The sequence below is a fragment of the Myxocyprinus asiaticus genome, chromosome 22, assembly GCF_019703515.2.
Source record: "Myxocyprinus asiaticus isolate MX2 ecotype Aquarium Trade chromosome 22, UBuf_Myxa_2, whole genome shotgun sequence".
Classification (NCBI taxonomy): Eukaryota; Metazoa; Chordata; class Actinopteri; order Cypriniformes; family Catostomidae; genus Myxocyprinus; species Myxocyprinus asiaticus.
Genome location: NC_059365.1, coordinates 3089048 through 3107061, shown reverse-complemented (window position 1 = coordinate 3107061; position 18014 = coordinate 3089048). Strand labels below are relative to the sequence as shown.

The 18014-nt window shown below is 39.4% G+C and overlaps 1 protein-coding gene across 1 annotated transcript in view; it reads left to right on the top strand.

Annotated features, from left to right (window-relative positions):
- The first annotated feature begins 255 nt into the window (after positions 1 to 255).
- LOC127412663 (short transient receptor potential channel 7-like) overlaps positions 256 to 18014 on the top strand; it is a 64960-nt gene continuing 47201 nt past the window's right edge. The window contains exons 1-2 of the mRNA XM_051649210.1: positions 256 to 1008; positions 13766 to 13948. Of these exons, the coding sequence (XP_051505170.1) occupies positions 256 to 1008; positions 13766 to 13948 (936 nt within the window). The remainder of the gene's footprint in view (positions 1009 to 13765; positions 13949 to 18014) is intronic.

Sequence of the window (18014 nt, the reverse complement as noted above, 5' to 3'; positions counted from 1 at the left end):
TATAAGTAAGCCAATCATAGATTGACTCCCTGAAGAGTGGAAAAACTGTGGCACACACAAAGCATCGCTCTTTTTGTCTGACCGGTTGTACGTGCCAGTTCTGGCTCATCTAATGCCGTGAGTTTGGAGCGGGACTACCTGTTTGTCTGAACTTTTCTATCTGCCCATTTACTGGTCTTCTAACCACTGTCAATCTGTTAATTTGCTAACATACTAATATTTCACTTTCTGTCTCTCACTCTCAGTTCAGAGGTCATGCATCGCAGGCACACCACCCTGCGAGAGAAGGGGCGTCGTCAGGCCATCCGAGGGCCCGCCTACATGTTCAATGAACGTGGCACCAGCCTTACAACAGAGGAGGAGCGTTTCCTCGACGCTGCGGAGTACGGCAACATTCCTGTTGTCCGCAAAATGTTGGACGAGTCGAAAACGCTCAATTTCAACTGCGTGGACTACATGGGCCAGAACGCATTGCAGCTAGCCGTTGGCAACGAGCATCTGGAGGTCACCGAGCTACTCCTAAAGAAAGAGGGGATGGCACGCATTGGTGACGCACTCTTATTGGCTATCAGCAAAGGCTATGTGCGAATCGTGGAGGCCATATTGGCTCATCCGGCATTCGCAGGGGGTTTGAGGCTAACCTTGAGTCCGTTGGAGCAGGAATTGAGGGATGACGACTTCTACGCTTACGATGAGGACGGAACGCGTTTTTCACATGACGTAACGCCGGTGATTCTTGCCGCACACTGTCAGGAGTACGAAATCGTACACATTTTGCTGATGAAGGGTGCCAGAATCGAACAGCCACACGACTACTTTTGCAAGTGCTTCGATTGTACGGAGAAACAAAGGCGCGACTCTTTCAGTCACTCTAGATCACGCATGAACGCATACAAAGGGCTCGCTAGTGCCACCTACCTTGCTCTGTCCAGCGAAGATCCCGTCTTGACAGCGTTAGAGCTCAGCAATGAACTTGCACGACTCGCCAACATAGAGACGGAGTTTAAGGTAGGAGATTTGATAGTACTGTTTTCATTTAGTCATTTAGCAGGTAATTTTTGCATGCTTATTACAGATGTACCCCAATGTTAAGGTATAATGGTCATCAGCCCTTCTGGGGTTAGAACCTGTAATCACTGGTTACCAGACCAGACTTTTACCACTTCACTACATTAAGAATTAGGAGTGGGAGCCTGGGTAGCTCAGCGAGTACTGACGGTGACTACCACCCCTGGAGTTTTGAGTTTGAATCCAGAGCATGATGTGTGACTCCAGCCAGGTCTCCTAAGCAACCAAATTGGCCTGGTTGCTAGGGAGGGTAGAGCCACATGAGGTAACATCCTCGTGGTCACGATTAGTGGTTCTCGCTCCCAATGGGGCATGTGGTGAGTTGTGCGTGGATCGCGGAGAGTAGCATGAGCCTCCACATGCTGTGAGTCTCCGCGGTGTCATGCACAACGAGCCACGTGATAAGATGCGTGGATTGACGATCTCAGAAGCGGAGGTAACTGAGACTTGTCCTCCGTCACCCAGATTGAGGTGAGTAATCGCACCACCACGAGGACCTACTAAGTAGTGAGAATTGGGCATTCCAAATTGGGAGAAAAGGGGATAAAAAAAAAAATTATTTAACAGTGGAACCCTTTAAAAGTGAAGGTTGTAATTTCTGCACCACTAGTGTAAAAAAAAAAAACAGAATCACAAATATTTCACACAACTGTTTTCAAACAGGTTTCCCAAACACTCTTCCCATTTGCCATTGTCCCGTCCCAAACTAATGCCATTGATTGAGCCTATATTGCTGTGTTAGGCTGGTCAGGAATACAAACAGAACAATGTTTTGATAGCACCAGTGTTTACAGTCTTAAAAACCGTAACGTTCCTAAACATGGGTGTCAATTTCTTTGTCAAATGTTGTGAGATTCAGGCATTTAGACTCATTGAAGCACAATCATACATTGATGTGTGCTACAGAAATGAAATCATCTTATACTGCGTGAGAACAAATAACATTAAAAATGCAATCACTATAAACTTGACATGAACATTTCACAAAGCTGTGTCTCATCATCTCAAATGATATTAGAGCAGCAATAACGATGACTCTTCAGGCAAGACAATCAACACTCACTGTATGAGACCAATGAATTACAGAACAAGTGTGTGTGTGTGTGTGTCTGAGAGAGAGAATTAGTGCAAGAGAGCATAGGAGAATGTGGATAGAATTTTATTTCTGAGATGATGTTTATGAAAAGATGGCAACAAGAAATGTTGTTTATGTTTATATTTAAAAATGAGATTTATTAAGTAATAGCCTAACCACTATTCATACTATTGCTTAAGTAATTTTTAAATTGAAAATTGACTAATGAATATTTCTGTGTGCTGTGTGTATATTTTCTGCTTACTAGAGTATAGAGACGCCGGTTTGAATCCTGCTCATAGCGGGTCGAGTAGGACCATTTACAGTGGTGCCGTGACCCGGATGGGAGTGAGGTTTAGGGGGGTGAGCGTAATGGTAGCCAGCTGGTAGGTAGCTGTACAGTGTGTAAACCTCACTCCCCTGGCCTCAAAAGGCGCACTAGCGACTGACGCTAGAGGCTGTAGCATGTAGCCTCCTCGTTAGCGCGCCTGCCTCCCACGCCAGAGATGGTTGTTCGAATCCTGTTTGGATAGCATGTTGCTACGCTAAAAATGCTATACTCTAGTAAGCAGAAAATACACTCACAGCACACAGAAATATTCATTAGTCAATTTTCAATTTAAAAATTAAAGCAATTGTATTATGAATAGTAATAACTGGTCCTGTTCGACCCGCTCCAAACAGGATTCGAACCGGCGTCTCTGGCATGGGAGGCAGGCGCGCTAACGAGGAGGCTAAAGGATACAGCCCCTAGTGTTGACAGCCGCTAGTGCACCTCTTGAGGCCAGGGGAGTGAGGTTTACACACTGTACAGCTACCTACCAGCTGGCTGCCGTTACACTCACCCCCCTAAACCTCACTCCCATCCGGGTCACGGCACCCCTGTAACTGGTCCTACTCGACCCGCTATGAGCAGGATTCGAACCAGCATCTCTGGCATGGGAGACGGGCATGCTTATGAGGAAGCTAAAGGGTACAGCCCCTAGCGTCAGTTGCTAGTATGCCTCTTGAGGCCAGGGGAGTGAAGTTTTCATACTGCACAGCTACCTACCAGCTGGCTACCGTTACACTAATGTTAACTATTGGAATCAGTTTTGAGTCAGGCTGCTGGCTGATGTTTTCAGACGGTCCCTTACCACACCCTCCACAGTTTTCGCACATTTTAGCACAATGTGTGGACTTTTCAGATGGTCCCTTCCCACCGTAGGCAAAATTTCCAACGAATATCAAGGTTACATTTACAATCTTGGAAGATTTCACCTTGACGCCATCAGACCAGCTAATTATGGGACAAATAATGTCCCTTATTGATTCGATATGGAACGCATAATTTCATCTTTAAATACTGGACGATCCTGTAATAAATGCCGCAGTAAATGCGTTGAGTTATTAATAACAAAAACTGTATATCCTTTCTTATATGCTAAAATGTGAACTTTTCTGGCCCATGATTTAAAAAAAACAAACAGCTTTTAAACATGATATATTTATTTTTATTTTTCGATTATTTTTCTTATTTATCTTATGTATACATATTAGTTGGTTTATAAGTATTTTTTTTTGTAATAATTTTTATTTATTTTATTTTATTTTATAAATTTTTTTCCTTCACCTGTACTTCTTGTCTTTATGACTACAAACTCTTCAGACATGTTTAGTAAGTTCTGTTCTCTGTTTTGTGTGCAGTTGTGTTGTGTTCTGTTGTCACTATCGCTGTGGAGGACCTGTTTTTAGATAAACAAAATGTGTTTCTCTTAAACGCCCCAATGTCACGAGGGGGCTGCATGAACTGTTTCTCTTATGCCCTAAAATGTCAGTAATTTTAACAGTAAAAGACTGTAAAAATGCTACAGTATAAAAACATAAATTGTTTAACGAGTAGTTACCGCAAAATATACGTTAATATATTTAAAAAGACAATACATGTAGTTTAACAGTAAAATGTTGTAAAAATGACATTTTTTTGATGTAACAAGTATGATTTTCCCATATAATTAATGGATAAAATGTATATTATGTTTAACAAGAGAGTGCATGTACAAAAACAGTAATTGGGCATTCCCATTGGGAGAACCGGGACTTTTCCCAGAGGGCCAGCCGCAAAATGGGGCCACATGGGCCGCCGCGTTATGCAGAACGCACCACAAAATGGCACCGCGATATGAGGAAGGAGGCAGCGATATGCAGAAAAGGACAGCAGCCACCCCCCTCGCTCAGCAACTTTTGGGCCAGTTTCTATGTAAAATCCCGGGCCGAATTTTCTTCCCAGTCCGCCCCTGTTTAATTATATTTTATGGGAATAGTTATGTTTCTTATTATTTTAAATATCAGTTATGTACTTTGGGGTGTTCTGTGTTATATTTTATGTCGTTTAGTTAATGTTTATTGCATTATTTTAATTTCACATGTGTTACCCTGATGGTGTTTATTGTTTGTGTCACTGAGCGTTGTCTCTACATGTTTATTGGTCGTTGCTCCAGGAGGAGCCACTATTGGTGAACTTCATGTCATCATGTGCCACTCTGTAATTACTACAGTGATTAACAATGCAATATAAAGTGAAAGCAGATTTTTACAGTTTCTGAAGGTTAATATATGTTTATCATTTAATAATATAAATGACAATACTGCACCGTAAAATATACTGTAAAAACAGGTTGTTCTGTAAAGTTTTTTACATTTTTACTGTATTTTGTACATAATTATTCTGGCAACCACAGCTGCCAGTTTTTTTTTTTTTTTTTTTTTTACAGTATATCATGGATGTGCACAGGAGATCAGTGAACATTTTCACTAAATAATACATTCGATTTCAGTTTGTTTCTCACTATATCTTATCATATGCTTTCATAACAATCATGAGTCTCATGGAATAATTTATTAGACTTCTGAATTATACTTTTGTGTTCTTTTGAAGCTTGAAGAGGTGGTCACCATAAACTGCCATTGTATGACATCACTGAGCACAAAATTTTCACAATTTCTCCCTTTGTGTTAAGAAGAAGAAAGAAAGTCATATAGAGTTATAACAACACAGGGGTGAGTAAACAATGACTGATTTTTCTTTTTTGGGTGAACTATCCCTTTAAATACGGGATAAATCATGTCACGCATTGATCTGATGCGGGACGCATCATTTCATCTTTAAATACGGTACGATCCCATATTTTATGGGATGGATGGTAACCCTAGCACACAAAATGTGTCTGTGCTATTTTTAAATTGATGGTCTAATTAAACATGCACTACATGTACATCTTTGTCCATTGCGATGTGTCTCGCTGGTTTAAGACGCATGTAAACTTTTAGAATTGTGTCTCGTGAACCCTGTAATCTATTTCATTGCGCTCTGCCTAGCTGTTTTGAATGCAATAATGAGTCCTGTGTGAACGCCCCCTTAGAAGGTAGTTGCCTATGCAGACAGTAGACAGCAAAGTAGCTCTCTTTGGTTTTTAATTGAGGAGAGAAGCAGGTGTAAGTTTGTGTTTGTCAGGGCTCAGATGGTGGTGTGTGTCCACCACAGACTTGCATATTAAAGTGTTTCTCACAAAGGAATGTGTAATTAAATACAGCTCATCTCTCAAGAGCTCTGCGCGTGTGTTTGTGTGTCCACCTGAATGTTAATTGGCACGTCCGGTCTTTCAGTACAACGTCCACACCTTAAACAGAGTAGCATCTGTTACCCTGCACACAGTGCTCACTAATGAGTGTGAGTCTAATCCATGTGATGGCCCGACGGCCCAATCCTGTTCTTCTCCTCGGAGGAATCGACCTGTCTGTAGCCCAAATCAATTCGCCTCCACAGTGGGGTACAAAAGTCTGAAAGCACTAGATTTAGCTTTTTTTCTGATTAATTACATATTTGGTCTCAAATTAGCATAACACTTTGAGCAAATTTAAACTGAAAATGGTGAATTTCAGAGTGTCTAAGTATTCGGTTTTCCCCTTTAGTTTTAATGACAGCTGCATGCACTCAATCGGACATGAGCAATACCCGATGATCATGTTATCCAGCATGATTTGAGAATGTTTCAAAGAGCATTTTGTGTGTTTCACTGAAGGAAACCTTTTGATCAGAGTGTACAGGTTTATATCAGTCTACTGGTGTACAACGAGCACATTCGAGGAGGAATTAGTTGCTGGATTTGGTGAGGTTTTGAGGTTACATATTGTCATTGCTACAAATGCGAATAAAAACTGCGTCATAAATACATTTCTACCTCCGCGGTCACGGCACTCATTATCCGCCCCTTTTTAAAATAATTTGGGACATGCGCATAGGATTGTGGGTGATTGAAGGCCACGAAGGATACACCCGATGCATCCTCCAAAATGAAGGCTGCAAAACGAGGCTGCCTTCCAAGTGTCCTCACAATTGAGACGGCCTTCGACGGTGCTTGATGACGTGGCAGCCGAGATATCCAGCCTAACGAGGCTCCAGCCTTCCGATTGAGAAGTACCCATGGTGTGACCAGTGTAGTCCAATTCCCGAACGAATGACTCTTATGAGTCAGTTCTTTGAATCGACAGCACGAAACAAACAGCGCTAACAATGTAGTCTGATTCCCAAAAATGGTCTTTTCCTGACTAAGTGGGCGGTTCCTGGCAAGAATAAGGAAAAGATTGTGCAATGATAAATGGTAGTATCTTGGATTTACCACAGTGAGGTACAGAACAGACTGGCTTTGATTGCTTTGTCAGATCTAATCATTCTCTGCCCCTTTCTCTGTTGTAAGAGGTTTATATTCCCCAGCCTTATATAACCTCTGTCAGATTTCTGCAGCGTTCAGACACCTGTGCGTCTGTGATCTAAATCCCTATGAAGCACTTCACATTTAAGGGCCAAATGAGTAAAGAGATTGTTTCTTCTTCAGAAGTGGCATAAATTCTGCTGATTATTTTTTCAAAACACACAAATCAACATGCGACAAAAGCACTGCTGAAGTTTTAAAACAATAGTTCTGCTTGTGTCAGAAGAGATGAGAATGACCTGAGATTTTAGAGGAATTCTCATTAGGGCACGACACATGGCTCATTTTAAGAGGAATGCGATCCAGCGAAGAATGTTTGGAATTAGTACATTCATTCTGAATAAACCAAACAGAAAAAGATGCAGGCAATTTGTCTTTTATAATTCATTTAAAATTCTGACAGTATGATTTCCTCTCAGTGTAACCATAAACGTGTTTCTTTCTGTGATTTTACACAAAATCTTTATGATAAGGGGACTGGGGCTAGTTGTCACATGGGGAAGTTGTCACAAAGGCTATATCTCAGAAAACAAATGTTTCAAGAATCAAAAGTCCAATTACACAAATGTGTGTTTTCTCTAGAAGTGGATTTGTATATGAGTTTCAAACATGCAGTTAAAAACCCTCTGAAATTAGAATAATTTATGTGAATTATCTCCATCTAAAATTACAGTAAACACAATGAAAACACTGGGATACATTACGGAAATGCAGAACTAGTATATAGCGAAGGTAGATTTTAAGTTGAATTGTGTTCTCCAGAAAAGGTATTTTTCATACATGTCAGTTTGGGGCAAGTTGACACATGTTTTAAATGCAGGACAGTACATGATTACTTAAAAAATGTGATGGTTGAATCAATGGTTTGATATTTTGTATTGTTATACCATTTAAATCTTCCTGAAATGACAATAAATAGTCTATTAATGCAGTTTAAATACAGACATGCTGTGGAAGATTATGTTTTATATTAAATTGTTTCGAAAAATGGTATTCTTCTCAAATCATCATCAATAAACAGCAGATTCCCATTGTGACAACTTACCCCATATACTGTGACAACATGCCCCGCTGTAGGTTTAATGCGTGTTCAATGAATTGTATCTTTTTATCTGGGCAATAACTTTTTTAGGCTTTTTTGTAGGCAGGAATTTAACATACGTATCTTTATGATGGAAGAAAGAGAAATAGAAGTGTCACCATGTGGCTACATTTACATTTATTCATTTAGCAGACACTTTTATCCAAAGCGACTTACGAAAAAGAAAATACAAAGCAATTTATCATATAGGTATTAACAGTATTACCTCTCTGCTGAACTCAGCAAAAAAGAAACGTCCTCTCACTTTCAACTGCTTTTAATTTTCAGCAAACTTAACATGTGTAAATATTTGTATGAACATAAACAGATTCAGCAACTAAGACATAAACTGAACAAGTTTCACAGACATGGGGTGGGGGGGGTCAAAATCAAAAGTAACAGTCAGTATCTGGTGTGGCCACCAGCTGCATTAAGTACTGCAGTGCATCTCCTCCTCATGGATTGCACCAGATTTGCCAGTTCTTGCTGTGAGATGTTACCCCACTCTTCCACCTAGGCACTTGCAAGTTCCCGGACATTTCTGGGGGAATGGCCCTAGCCCTCACCCTCCAATCCAACAAGTCCCAGACGTGCTTAATGGGATTGAGATCCAGGCTCTCATGGGCCATGGCAGAACACTGACATTCCTGACTAGCAGGAAATCATGCACAGAACGAGCAGTATGGCTGGTGGCATTGTCATGCTGGAGGGTCATGTCAGGATGAGCCTGCAGAAAGGGTATCACATGAGGGAGGAGCATGTCTTCCCTGTAACGCACAGCGTTGAGATTTCCTGCAATGACAACGAGCTCAGTCCGATGATGCTGTGACACACCGCCCCAGACCATGACAGACCCTCCACCTCCAAATCGATCCCGCTCCAGAGTACAGGCCTCGGTGTAACGCTCATTCCTTGGACGATAAACGCGAGTCCGACCATAACCCCTGGTGAGACAAAACCGCGACTCTTCAATGAAGAGCACTTTTTGCCAGTCCTGTCTGGTCCAGTGAAGGTGGGTTTGCGCCCATAGGCGACGTTGTTGCCGGTGAAGTCTGGTAAGGACCTGCCTTACAACAGGCCTACAAGTCCTCAGTCCAGCCTCTCTCAGCCTATTGCGGACAGTCTGAGCACTGATGGAGGGATTGTGCGTTCCTGGTGTAACTCGGGCAATAGTTGTTGCTATCCTGTACCTGTCCCGCAGGTGTGATATTCGGATGTACCGATCCTGTGCAGGTGTTGTTACAAGTGGTCTGCCACTGCAAGGATGATCAGCTGTCCTTCCTGTCTCCCTGTAGCGCTGTATTAGGCGTCTCACAGTACAGACATTGCAATTTATTGCCCTGGCCACATCTGCAGTCCTCATGGCTCCATGCAGCATTTCTAAGGCACGTTCACGCAGATGAGCAGGGACCCTGGGCATCTTTCTTTTGGTGTTTTTCAGAGTCAGTAGAAAGGTCTCTTTAGTGTCCTAAGTTTTTATAACTGTGACCTTAATTGCCTACTGACTGTAAGCTGTTAGTGTCTTAATGACCGTTCCACAGGTGCATGTTCATTAATTGTTTATGGTTCATTGAACAAGTATAGAAAACATTGTTTAAACCCTTTACAATAAAGAGCTATTGTTGTATTTGCCTTTATTTTCCTCAAATGTATTTCATTTGAAACACTCACATTTTTTATTATTAATAAACAAATATAAGTAGGAATATACAGTAGTTGCAAGCAGCAATTATGGTCAGAGATATTGTAAAGTTGAGTAGAGTTGTTCCACCCCTGTTGGGAATTTATGACAAGTAGTTTGAAGCTGTGAATAGATTAGTATGGTCTGAGGATTGTCTGACTAAAATTTTAAGGATTTAATAAAGCTCTAAAATAAATTGGAAAAAGTAAATTTTCTACAAAATTTCCATATGGCTGAAATATATTGGTAGTCACACACTGAACTTGGTGTGACTCAAGAAATCAGAGATAAAACAATCAGACCACACGGTTTATAAAAAAAAAAGTATAAACAGAAATGTAAGTCAAACTTTGAACTGTTGGTGACGCTAGAGGGTTTGAGGGACCGACCCCAAAATTGCCACTAGGAATATTGAGACCCTTTCCAACCAGTGTGCCAAATTTCAAAACATTTTACCCAATCGTTCTATAGGCTGCCATAAACATCCAACCAGAAAGATAATAATAAAAAAACCAGCAAATACTGTAGGTGTCTACGGACTTAATTGCACGGCTACAGAAATGCAAGGAAAAGAAAACCATTTGAGGAAATGCTGTTTCATCTTACTGGTGCATGTAAACAGATGAGGTCAGGCTGCTTTAGAGGCTGATTGAAACACGATCATTCAGTCTAAGCCTTTGAAATGATTCGGGCCCCTGCAGAACTCATCTAGAGACATATACACAAACCTGCAGACTTTTGCAAAAAACAAGAAAACAAACAAACAAACAAACATTGCATTCTCTATCTATTTGCTGAGAAACAGCGCAGATTGCTTTTTGCTTTTTTCCCCTCTGTTCTCCACAGATTTCTTTAAATTGGCCCCACCGAGCAATCTAAGATATGAAAGCAAATTGTTTTCCAGGAACAAGATTTGTTATCAGAAATGCTCTGTGCTGTTTTAAACAAGGCTGTAATCACCATAGACATTGAGGGGCACACATCCCCCAATAATCAGATTAGTGGTCAAACAAAGTGAGCTTCTCAATGACTGATTGTTTAACTTTTACACTTGGTCCCCTCAATCTTGAATATTTGGTTACTTCCCTGTAGGGATGGGAATCATAAGGAATTTAATGGTTCCAGTTTCTCTATTAACAATTCCGATTTCTAAAAGGGATAATTCACCCCAAAATTTAAATTCAGTCATTGTTTACTCACCCCTGTGTTGTTATAACCCTATATGACATGAAAGTATAATTCATAAGTCTAATAAATTATTCCATGAGACTCATGATTGTTATGAAAGTATACGATAAGATTTGGTGAGAAACAAACCGAAATCTAATGTATTATTTAGTGAAAATGTTCACTGACCGTTGATCTCCTGTGTGCGTTCATGACAGGAAACAAGAGCAATAGTTCACGCAGTGCCCTCGTGACATTGGGGCGTTCAAGCGAAAACTCATTTTGTTTATCTAAAAACAGGTCCTCCACAGTGATAGCAAGAACAGAACACAACACAGCTGCACACAAAACAGAGAACAGAACTTACTAAACATGTCTGAAGAGTTTGAAGTCGAAGAATTGATGCATTTCTGTGCCCAGCCTTATCTTTTTTTGAAAGTTTCTGGACCGGTGCCACTTCACAGTGGACATCACTGAGCACAATATTTTTTCTTATTTAAGACACAGAAAGAAAGTCATATGGGGTTATAACAACACAGGGGTGAGTAAACAGTGACTGAATTTATATTTTGGGTGAAAGAATCCTTTTTTAATTACAATATTTTATTAATTAATTTATTTTGATAAAATTTCACTATTTATAACAAAATGTAAAATGTTTATATTTAACAAAGTAATATCTACAACCATCCAGTGATTACTCAGATCTAATTCTCATGAGCTTTAAGTTCAAATAACACAGTAACAATTCTTGGTTCATTTAGAGTCAGAGATGACAAAACGAATGACTTGTGTTTCAGTAAGTTTTTGATTCACTAAAAAGAACTGGCTGATTTCTCAGTTAATGTAAGTGCATTACTGTAACTTCAATTTTTGCTGTATTTTTTTATTTATTTTTATTTATTGAGGCACAAGTCAGAAATATTTTTTGTGGTTATCAACATTATGCTAAAATTGCTAACAATATAGCTTAACTTGTATCGAATCTGGAACGTTCTTTATTTGCATACTGTGTTGATAAATGCTGGCTCTGTCAGTTATAAACAGCTGTGAAGTGAACAATTTGCTTCCTTGATTAATTTGCATATCATCTGCATAGAAAGTCATAATGAAGTCAATGTGATGCTGATGTGCTGTGTTTTCCTAAAAGGGTTCTAAACTCAGTACAGCTGCTGGGCTTAAGATGCTGCAGACGATGAGACCTCTGTGTGTGTGTGTGTGTGTGAGCTGGCTGCCATACGGTATGTGTTTGATATATGTTCTCTCAGCTAATGTGGGCTATTTTGAGACATAAGTCTGAATGGCTTTGTAAAATATTAAAAAAAGGATCTATTCTGCAGTTTACAAATCATATACCTGAGGTCATCCGAGATTACAATATTTTACATTATGAAACAGATCCTGGATCCTGATTGGTCAAAACAGCATTCCAGCTGTACTAAAATGAAAGGTGTAGTGACAATGACATAAAACGCCTGTTCACCAGCTACTGTGTATATCACTGCACAGTATCCATTAAGTCAAATATTAACCTTAGGCCTGAAATATACTTTATGCAAGTACATGAACACAGACATGAATTTTGCATTGCATTGCCAAAGCACTGTTATTACGCAATCCCATTGTACATACTTAACCCTTTTGTGCAGCTGGTAATCAAGTAACACTGTAGCGGCTCTTTAAATCACAGTTCAACAGTCACAATTTGCACATTTACCGCCCAACATTTTTTAGCATCAATAACCAACATTTCAGTTTTACAAATGTATTATTTACTAATTTTATATAAAGTAAATGCTACAAATTTACATTAGAATATGTTTATGTAGGGTCAGGTTTTGCTTGAACTACATGCACACACACACACACACACACACACACACACACACACACACCACACACACATTTGTTCCCATTTTCCCCATTTGTTTCCATTGAGTCCCTTTTATATTGTGCTTATAATATTGTGACAACTCGTGTGTGTGTGTGTGTGTGTTTGTTTGTGTGTGCGTGTGTGTGGAGGTAGGTGTGTTTGTGTGTATGGAACAAGCTTTGCTTAAATCACGGACACGCACGCACATTTATTTCTATTACTTTCTTATTTTTTTCCATTGCTTTAATATTGAGCTTTGTGTGTTTTGTTTTTTTTATAGCGTTGTTTATCAATACATGAATTTAATAATTGTAACACTGTTAGATCCAAATCACCTCTGTGGAGGATGTCATGAAGTTTGACAATTTATCTGCGGATCGAGATGATCTGTGTCTTTGTTTGGACAGAATTCAGTTTGGATACTGAATGAAAATAAATGTGGATACACAAGTTTCAGAAACGGGCAGACTGCTTGTTATCTGAGAGATCCGTTTGAGCGGCCGTCTGGAGCGCTCTGCTGCACAGGATATCAGTTCCTGTTCAAACCCCATATCTCTCCTCAAAAATAGCGTTCTAGTGAAAGACACAGATTCAATTTGATTGAAAGGCAGGATAACTGCATTTGTTCTCCAGAGAGATGGACACCTCCAGCTCGAATGCCCAGAAGATTATTTTCATGACAGTCTCTTGTGTGCATCATGGATGTGATTTTGGATGCTGGTTTCTGAGCTGTCATGGAAGCTGACAGTGTGTTCTTATGTTGTGTTTTCACATGCTATAAAAAGAGTTTGCTTTTCTGTCAGTGGAATAATTAAAACAAGTTTTATTTCCTATTACTTGCAGATTACTTTCAGCACTGATTTATCAGGATTTTCTTTCTTCCATGCAGCAAGAAAAGGAAAAGTTACAGGCAGAATATCCAAAGTGCTTTTTCTTCACAATGGGAACTGAGATTGTTTAGCTCAAAAAAAACTAAAAAAAAACAAAAAAAAAAAAGTCATATGGACTGTCTATGGGGCTTTCTTGCCCTTTTTAGAACCAAAATTATCTAAATTTGGTCTCTCAACAGAATGAATACAGGAAGCTGTCTATGCAGTGTAAGGACTTTTTGGTGGGTATCCTGGATCTCTGTCGGGATACAGAGGAAGTGGAGGCCATTCTGAATGGTGATGTGGATAAGAACCCCCCCACAGACCAACAAAGACCCTGTCTGAGCCGGGTCAAACTTGCCATCAAATATGAAGTCAAAAAGGTAAGAACACTCATTGTGTGTGTGTGTGTATATATATATATATATATATATAGGATGCTGCCATTAGCAAAATGTAATGTAATGTGAGAGTTTTGAGATTAAATCAAAGACCATTTGAAAATAATAATAAAAAGCCTCTAAATGGCCAAGTGTGATCGTTAAACAGAAGGGTGTCATTTAATGAAATAATATACAGTCACATGCGCTGTGCACCACAGTATAAGAGGCGCCTCTCTGCCCTGTCATCACCTTCACATGCACACACACACACAAACGCACCACACACTACTAATGCTTGATTTTCATGCAGTGTGTCCAATAGTATCCATCTGCAGAGCCACAGATCAGTGTGTTTAGTATATAAACAGCTGTGAACTCCCAAATGAACTCTTTCTCCATTGCAGCTCAGAGATTTCAGCAGATGAACCCTTCACATACAGGAAGAAGAACTTAAAAGATCTTTCAAAGTAAAAGTCCCACTGAAACAAGAGCTCTATTCAACTGATTGCATGAAATTGAAGATATTACTACAGAAAAGATATTACTACTGTATAAAAGTGTAATATTCAAAGCAGTCACAATAATACTCATAGTAACAATAATATAATATTAAATGGTTATATTATTAGTATTATTATCTGTAAGCAATATCACATAAGCAAGTGTACTGAATATCAGCATGTTGTGATTCAGCCATGGCAGCCTTTTGCCTCAGATAATCTGATTGCTTTCATTTAATGTTTTCATTAATACTGTAAAGCTCTGTTGTGCATCTTTTATATATATATATATATATATATATACAGTTGAAGTCAGAAGTTTACATACACTTAAGTTGAAGTCATTAAAACTAATTTTTTAACCACTCCACAGATTTAAAATTAGCACACTATAGTTTTGGCAAGTTGTTTAGGACATCTACTTTTCAAGTAATTTGTCCAACAATTGTTTACAGACAGATTGTTTCACTTTTAATTGACTATATCACAATTCCAGTGGGTCAGAAGTTTACATACACTAAGTTAACTGTGCCTTTAAGCAGCTTGGAAAATTCCATAAAATGATGTCAAGCCTTTAGGCAATTATCCAATTGGCTTCTGATAGGAGGTGTATTGAATTAGAGGTGAACCTGTGGATGTATTTTAAGGGTACCTTCAAACTCAGTGCCTCTTTGCTTGACATCAGCCAAGACCTCAGAAAAAAATTGTGGACCTCCACAAGTCTGGTTCATCCTTGGGAGCAATTTCCAAATGCCTGGAGGTACCATGTTCATCCGTACAAACAATAGTACGCAAGTATAAACACCATGGGACCACGCAGCCATCATACCGCTCAGGAAAGAGACAGTCTTTCTGTCTCCTAGAAATGAACATAGTTTGGTGCGAAAAGTGCAAATCAATCCCAGAACAGCAGCAAAGGACCTTGTGAAGATGCTGGAGGAAACAGGTAGACAAGTATCTATATCCACAGTAAAACAATTCCTATATCAACATAACCTGGAAGGCTCCTCAGCAAGGAAGAAGCCACTGCTCCAAAACCGCCATAAAAAAGCCAGACTACAGTTTACAAGTGCACATGGGGACAAAGATCTTACTTTTTGGAGAAATGTCCTTTGGTCTGATGAAACAAAAATTGAACTTTTTGGCCATAATGACCATTGTTATGTTTGGAGGAAAAAGGGTGAGGCTTGCAAGCCAAAGAACACCATCCTAACCGTGAAGCACGGGGGTGGCAGCATCATATTGTGGGGGTGCTTTACTGCAGGAGGGACTGGTGCACTTCACAAAATAGATGGCATCATGAGGAAGGAAAATGATGTGGATATATTGAAGCAATATCTCAAGACATCAGTCAGGAAGTTAAAGCTCGGTCACAAATGGGTCTTCCAAATGGACAATGACCCCAAGCATACCTCCAAAGTTGTGGCAAAATGGCTTAAGGACAACAAAGTCAAGGTATTGGAGTTGCCATCACAAAGCCCTGACCTCAGTCCGATAGAAAATTTATGGGCAGAACTGAAAAGGGTGTGGCAATGCTACCAAATACTAACAAAGTGTATGTAAACTTCTGACCCACTGGGAATGTGATGAAAGAATTAAAGCTGAAATAAATCATGACAAAGTCTACGGTAACACAGATAACTGCTCTGTACAATTGTGGTGAGAAGAATATCATCTCAGAATGCTATTCTGAGATACGGGTTGGTGCTGTTTTGGTGGCACTAGGGGGACCTACACAGTATTAGGCAGGTGGTTTTAATGTTGTGGTTGATCGGTGTATATATACTGGTATATATAAGTAGCTTGGTTTTACTTTTCCATACCATTATTGTACTATGGTACCGCCACTGAACTCATTGTCTCAGTGGACAGAAGAAGAGTTGTTTGGGTTTGGAATTTCATTATGAATGTGGTCTGTTCTGTTGGTCACCTCAGATAAACTCTGATTGGTCAACTGTGACTATGACTCCCTCTTCTGCATTTTAAGAACTCACCTTGTGACTTTAGTGCTCAAACCACTGACTTCAAATCCTTGAGTTCTCTTATATATATATATATATCAGTTTAATATTTAGGAGAGGATAGATACCCAGATGAATGACATTGAGCCATATGAAGAAGAACGGTCTGTCACACTGTTAAACCAATCAGGTCAGAGTAAACTGGTCAAGGAAAGCCTCATTTAATTGATTACTAGAAGCAGGTAGACATGCCTTCTCCCTCACACTTACAAATCTCTTTTCAGTGAGAAATTTGTGCCAAAAGTGTGAGCGCAACAAAAGGAAGACAGAACAGCGTATATCAGATTATTTCCCACAAACACAAGTCATTTACACATTTGCCGTAGTTTATTTTACACATACAGACTGATTCCACACAGTCAATCCGTTTTGTTGTTCTTAACACCCTTTCTTTCCCTAGCATCTTGGCTGTGAGTTTAACATTGGTAAGCACCACTTACATTTTTTTAGACAGTGTGAATATCCAGCTATATGAGCTGCTGTATATAATGTCAGTCTAGATGTGTGTCCGGGTAATGCAGTGGCTCTATCTGTGTTTCTATACTCTCAGAACTGTAAATATCAGCTCTCACTTGAGCTTTGAGTTGGAGAATTGCACTTCCTTTGGCTTCAACACTCTGATCTTATTGGACAAAATGTCAAACAAACACACACACGGCACTGTGTGTTAGGAAATGAAGTCCGAAGCCGTGGGCTTGTGGTGGCACGCCTCAGTGGTGCTTTAATAAGATAAACACATGCTGACGGGCAGGAAAGGGTCCAGGGAGAAACGTGATAATCTACAGCATCACAATGAAAACAGAGATAGAAATGTCGCCTGCCGCCATGTTGCCTGCTTCTCTGAGAAAATTATTACAGTAATCTCACATCTCACAAATGCCACTTGATGTCCAACCAGTGAAGATCCACTGAGTTTCAGAAGAGATCTCATCCATGTCTCAAAATGTGCACAGAAAATCAGATTACAAAAAGAATAATTTACCAAATGCATAATACTTTTTACAGAGTACATGATTACATATGAACATGTTTACAAATGGTCAGAGGGGGCGACTGACTAAAAAGTAAATTGCTGTTTGATTTCAAATGTCCTAATGTTTAATGTTAGGGGTGAAAATTGCTGCTTAAAATAGTATTTTTATCAAAACATCAAAAAGAAATCAGATTAGTTTGACCAATAAGTGTCTAAAAGTAGTTTAAAAGATTACGTTAATGATTACAATTTTAGACGTGTAATTTGTAATCAGTACCAGATTACATTTCAGAAGTAATCTACCCAACACTGTTTATTGTATAGCTCTATATTTTTACTGTACGTCAAAAACTGTCTCTTTTCATTCTATTTTTATGTCTCCTAAGGCAGTCAATTAACTTTGAAATGAAAAAAGATTAAACAAAGATACTGACTGAGGTTGTGTTTTTGGCAGTGTGATCCGTCATGTCATCAATCACTAGTGGGTGTTTAAAGGGATCACAACCTCATTAACCAGGTAATGTGGGGGTAATTACCACTGTTGTACCAAATTACACATGTCCTTTTTATTC